The 5,935-nt window shown below is 47.4% G+C and overlaps 1 protein-coding gene across 1 annotated transcript in view; it reads right to left on the bottom strand.

Moving 5' to 3' along the window:
• LOC106892707 (urotensin-2 receptor-like) overlaps positions 1-4,751 on the bottom strand; it is a 51,181-nt gene extending 46,430 nt beyond the window's left edge. Inside the window, exon 1 of the mRNA XM_014950107.1 lies at positions 4,667-4,751. Within this exon, the coding sequence (XP_014805593.1) occupies positions 4,667-4,751 (85 nt within the window). The remainder of the gene's footprint in view (positions 1-4,666) is intronic.
• Between the last annotated feature and the right edge of the window lie 1,184 nt (positions 4,752-5,935).

Raw genomic sequence — 5,935 nt, 5'->3', positions numbered from 1 at the left:
CGTCTCCGCCGGGCAGATGTGGGCGCTGGGAGCTTCCTAAAAAGTTTTCCTGGTCCTTTGGCTTCTCCCTTTGGCGATGGGAGGTCGGTGCTTTGCTTCAGGGCATGGCTCAAAGAGGTCTCGGGGGGCGATGGGCAGAGCTGCCGGTACCCGGTGTGTCTCCGGTAGCCAGCGCCTGGCGGTTCAGATGTATCCGGAGATGGAGCTGGATACAAACCCGGGGCTGAAAGAGCTTCTTTTCTCCGCGGAAATAGCTTGTATTTTGAATTTTGCTCAGAACGGCACGGCACCCTTCTCGCCAGATTGGAATTGGAGCTTTAGCGACACTGATTCCCCTGGAGGGGGTGAACACAGAGCGGGATGAATGGGGTTTGCAGAGGCGACTTTTCCAGTTAGAAAGGAAATCTGGGGCCAGTTGCAAAATCAATGAAAGCTTTACATTTCGATCTTATTTTTAGAGAAAGCAGAGATTAGGGCAATCCATAGTGAAAGGACAGCTTTCCAGGGGTAGGAGAGTGCTGTGTTTCCTCAGCTCCCATTGATTTCCAATAGGAATTAACTGGCTTTTATGCCTTCAAACATTTCTGTCTAAACCAGAGTGCTAAAACGACTGCTATGTGTTTATTTGCTTGTTTTAATCCTTCCTCAAAGTGCTTTTGTGCAAACTGTCATCTAATTCTCTGTGGCACGCTACAAAGTGGTGAAACTCTGGTTGGCTCGTAGGGGCAGGATTGAGCCCTACAAAAACATTTTATTGAATACTCAGCTGTGATTTGCTGCAAAGTTCACACACAAACACACGTGTAACTCTGCTTTCGTACCCCAAACTGCTCATGAATCTACGTGTCTCTTTCCAAAGCTCTCCAAATGCTTAAAGTTGTATTCAATAAAGTAGCTGGTGCAAACGCAGTTTCGATGCCGGTGAGGGAGAAGGATCTAAATTGGATTATTGTCAGGTGGGGACTTGCTCTGTCAGATCCAGCTACAACACCGCAGAGTTGAGATCCAGGCGCTGAGATGGAGATTTTATTTTAATTTTTTATTTTTTCACTGGAGGTTGGGGCTGCGTCCCGTGCCAGCGCCCTCGGCAGCCCCGCATTCCTGGCGGCAGCTGGGACCGGCAGCTGGGAATGCGGGCGGATGCTTTACCGGGGCCAAATCCTGCCTGCATGGACAGCGAGGGGATTGACTGCCACAGGCTCCCAGTGAGATCCGGGCTTGGCATAAATAGATCCTCTCTGAGAATTAGGTTGCACGCAACTTTTGCAGTCCCGGCTCCTTTTTGTTTGGAAGCTGTTCTCCGCGCTGTTTTGGTTTTTTGGCCAGGACAGAGGGCCAAAAGGGAACGGAATAGATATTTTGTTGTCTGGCCGTGTTACCTGATTTGTTTTGGGTGATCACACGAGATGGTAGAGATAAACAGAACGATGGATTCTTCTAAACAAAGAAATACTTAATCTGATTAGTGAACAATTAATTTCAACTTCTCTTTTTTCCTTCCAGTAGATGAATATTTAATTGCACAGCACTAAGCATTAGTGGGTCCCCGAGACGCTTGTTCTCTTAACCATGTAGGATACTCACATGTATCCATGGGAACTTGCTCCTATTAAACTCTTAAAAAATAGTTTGCTGCCTGAAGTCGTTCTGCAGCCGAGCGAAGCCTGTTCTCTGAGCAAGAGGCACTTCTCCCCTCTGATGCTCTGCCCTCACAAAGCACCCAGTCTCTTCTGCAGACCCACAAGAGCCAACACAGCACTCGGGTGCCTGGTGCAATCGGGTCTGGAGCGTATGACAACCCTGATCCATCAGAATTAGAAAGGGGACCACACAGGAGTCTGGAATACTGATGTTTTCCATTTGCCTGTGTACAGAAGATACACGTTTTTCAGCAGTGTGGGTGACAAGCCACCAGAAGAAGTGGTGAATTTTCCATTTCTCCAGATGTCTAAGTAAAGACGGCAAGTGCCTTTCTGGAAGATGTGATTTAATCAAATAAAAATATGGAGCTCAGTGCAGAATTACTGTCAGAATAAGTCCTCAGGGACATACTGCACACAAAGCCAAGTCATCAAGGATCAAATTGGCTTTCATGAACCTCAAAATCTGTTAATCCCCATGTGGTTTTTCTTGTAATATCTAAAAAGTATTGATATGAAAATGATTAATAACGTACTTCATGTGCAAAATTTTCCCTCTGGAGGCATTTGTGCTAATGCACAAGAACATACCCAGCCATCTCAAAATATAGCTCCATTTTGCATTTTATTGTCTGTTTTGAATAGGAATTTTTTTCAGGTGCTCGGCGCCTAATTTTAGAATTTCCTCACAAAATTGCCTCCTCATTAAGGAGTAGATAATAGCAGCCCGGATGATGAGGGCTGTTTGAGTAGCCCATGTCCAATGTCTTTTTTATAAACCCCTTGGTTTACTGGGTGAAGAGCCGGTACTGCTTTGTTTGGTTATGAAGGTCAGAGGATATATGGTGGGCAGCTGAAAGCTGGAGTCTTGGCGAATTGAAAGGCAGCTCTCATTGCTCCATTCAGCTGTGACAGGCTTCAAAACTAAGTGCTGCCTGGGCAGAAGGGAGGCAGTGAGTGTTTGGAAGCAGAGGCTCCCCGTTAGGGACTGTCCCTGTAAGCTCTTGTCCTCCTGAAGCACCTTCTGGGTGGAATTTTATTGTTGAGAGTGAATTTTGCAGTTCAGGGGAGGGAACATGTGAAATGCCACCTTTGCCCCCTTCTTGCCACCCGAGAGCTCTGAGTGCACCAATGCTGTGATGCACAGACCCAGCCTGGGGATGGGATTGCTTTCAGTTGGGCTAATTCTGGCCAGGCGAGCACTGCTGTTTCTTCTGATGTTCTTGTGCCCTGTCACCACACGGCCACTGCCCTTCCCATCGGATTCCTACTCAGCAGGAAGTGAAAAGACTTAACCGATCGCTTGGCAAAGCGTCAGGAAAGTATGTAGCTTTGGCCAAGTTCACGCATCCACGTGAGAAAGGCAGAGATGGAGACGGCTCCGGAGAAGCCCAAGGGTGAGGTTTGTTAGATCCCAAACACGTGCTGTCAGATGAGATCCATACATTCATTTCTTAATCCTGAATTTAGAGGCTCAAAGTTATCATCTGTTAGTTTAGAGCCTGTAAATGGAATGTAATGTTGTAGTGGAAGTGGATGACAAAGAGGTATCGAAAGCAACTGCAGCATAATATCCCACGGGATACGCAGAGACGGATTTGGCTGCATTGCTTAACTCAATAGTGTACGCTGTGCAGAACCTTTTCTCAAGTTACCAACACACTAATATATAATCTCTGCAGCTTGGCAATTGAATCTCGTTGGAACAATGTCTACGCTCTGCAATAATACACATAGGTCTTCATCCGTCTTTGAAATTGTCTCTGAATCAGAATCCTCTGTCAGGTGCAAAGGATCATTTAAAATCACGGGCTGCTCACGGCGTCACCCACTGCTCTCAGTGGAGTCACTCCTGATCTGCAAAGCTATAAGCAAAAGCAAATTTGATCCACTGCTTCTGAAAGCTTGTCGTTAATACTTATGTTTACATCTGTCTTACACAGTTGAACATGCCGTTAAATTTAAATTTACAGGTATAATTTAATTTAAAGTTAGATCCTTCTCTCTCCACTCAGATGTTTAAGAGGCAAACGTCTTAGTGCTGGAGGAGTCACTGGAGAGACCCTGAACCCTTTCCAAGAAGACTGCGGAACAGATTTCAGGCAGTGTTATTTCAGGAAGGTAATTGAGTGGGTTTTTAAAAGCCCTCCCAGATATAAAGAGCATAGGAGGGACTTGCTCTCATACCCCTTCACCACAATGCCCCTGAGCAAGTGCATTGCACTCTCCTCCCTGCTGCCTCCTGTGCAGAGTCAAGTCACCAGCAGCGTTCAGGCTGGATATTAGGAAAAATTTTTTCACCGAAAGGGTTATCAGACCTTGGAATGGGCTGCCCAGGGAGGTGGTTGAGGCACCATCCCTGGAGGTGTTCAAAAGACAGGTTGATGTGGTGCTGGGAGATATGGTTTAGTGATGGTGATGCTCCTTGTTTGTTGTGTGGGTGTCTATTTTTGTCAATTAGGTTGATGGTTGGACAAGATGATCTTTAAGGTCCCTTCCAACCTAGAAGATTCTGTGATTCTGTAAGGTCTGAGGTGCCGTATGGATTTGCCCCCGTGGAGAATCTGGCTGGTGGGGCTGGCTGCCCTTGGAGACGCACTGCAGGCTTCCTGTGGGAAGGCACAGTCGGGGTGGCCGAGTCCAAGTTCATATCACTGCAAGCAACCACCTAATAGATTTGAGTCCAGAAAATCTGCTCCTCACCTCTCGTCCAGCCAAAGCCACCAAAGCTTCTTCCGAGTGCTGCAAGAAGCCTCAGATCATCAGTACTGAAGAGTATAGCTGGCAGAGACTACAGTGGGCCACGAGAAAAGACAGGAGATTAAAGGCTTTGTCCTTGGTTTATGCAGCAGAGGAGGAGTATAAATTGTGTGCTGTTATAGGGACTTTGAGCAGTAAGGGCTCTGGCAGGATTTTTAGGATCTTCTTCTTGTGTTAGAGCATTTGAGAAGAGATCATTCTACAACGGAAAAAATACATGTTAATAACCCCAAGTCATTTCCTGTGTAAACTCAAACCACTGTTACCCTTAGATTTGAACTCTTTCTCCCCCACCTGAAGGACAAGCTTGTACCCTGAAAAAAAATAGTAATAAAAATCATCCTTCTTCATCGTGCATGCGAGCACAAAGGAGACAGTACTGGCTCCCGGAGGGGGGTTTTGTTATTATACAACACAGCATCTGCCCAGCCCCGTGCACTGCGGTGACGGTGCCAAACAGCTGGCAGAGATGTGACCCGAGGAGCGTGGGGCATTGCCAGGGCCAGCAGCAGGTTTGATTTGGCAACCTGAGATCCCTTTTATGTAGCTGAAGAAGCTCTGGAAGTCGCCTGCTCGGTGCGGTGTTGCTTTTTTTGGTGCTTGGTTTGTTTTTGTTCGAGGTAGGAAGGATTGGAGTCACATTAAGAACGCCATTCTACTGATGGAAAAGTTATAGCTTTTATATCTGCGAATTTCTCCCCCAAAGGAGGATTATCTCTTTCTACAGTCTAAACTCCGCTCGAAGGAGTATGCAAAACCTCTGGTGTGCTTTTCTCACTGCCACTCAGCCTCTTGTTAATAACGGGCTTCTGGAAGCTCTCTTAATAAAGGACTGGGAGCTCTCTTTTATTTCCTGGCTTCTGCATTTCCCCATCCACCTGGGGAACTGACCCGCAGGTGAACAGTCTGTGTATGGCGAGAGGAGCCGGTGGCTGCTGCAGGGACGGTGCATCCCGTGAGGCTGAGAGGGAAACCCCCACTCGCTTTTGGGGGAGTGGTTAATAGGAAACGGGATGGGTTTTTTCATCTTGGTTTTATCAGAATTACGTAAAAACTCTTGGCAGATGAGAGGAAAGGGTGGAAGCCCAAGGAATCTCCTTTTGCCAGAGAAACAATTCCCAGTCAAGCCTCGTGCTCGGCGTCTGGGTCGGAGCTCACCTCAGTCAGTGAGAGCTTTTCCCTGGATTTCAGGGGGCTTTGGAGGAAGCTGGTGATTAAACACCAAACAAGAACTCGTATCCCCTCCCCTGAACAGATGTTCAGACCAGAGCTGGGTCCAGCTTTGGGGATGTTTGAACTGAGCGGTGATTCTGCTTGGAGGTTGGCAGCGCAGAATCCTTTTCAGGATGGATTATTTAAAGCTCTTCCAGCAGTGACCACGCTCGGAGCATCTCACAGCAGCACTGAGAGCTCTCAGGTAGTGCCTTGACTCCTGGCACAGCTCTCGGGGTGAGGACGATAGCTCTGTGTGTGACTCAAACCCGCTCGCCTCCGCTTACTCATTTCTCTCCTCCTTACCTACCTCCTCCTATAGA

This window comes from Calidris pugnax, unplaced genomic scaffold (genome assembly GCF_001431845.1).
Source record: "Calidris pugnax isolate Ruff unplaced genomic scaffold, ASM143184v1 scaffold9, whole genome shotgun sequence".
NCBI classification, from domain to species: domain Eukaryota; kingdom Metazoa; phylum Chordata; class Aves; order Charadriiformes; family Scolopacidae; genus Calidris; species Calidris pugnax.
The sequence above is the reverse complement of the archived record's forward strand: the minus strand, read 5'-3'. Positions and strand labels throughout refer to the sequence as shown.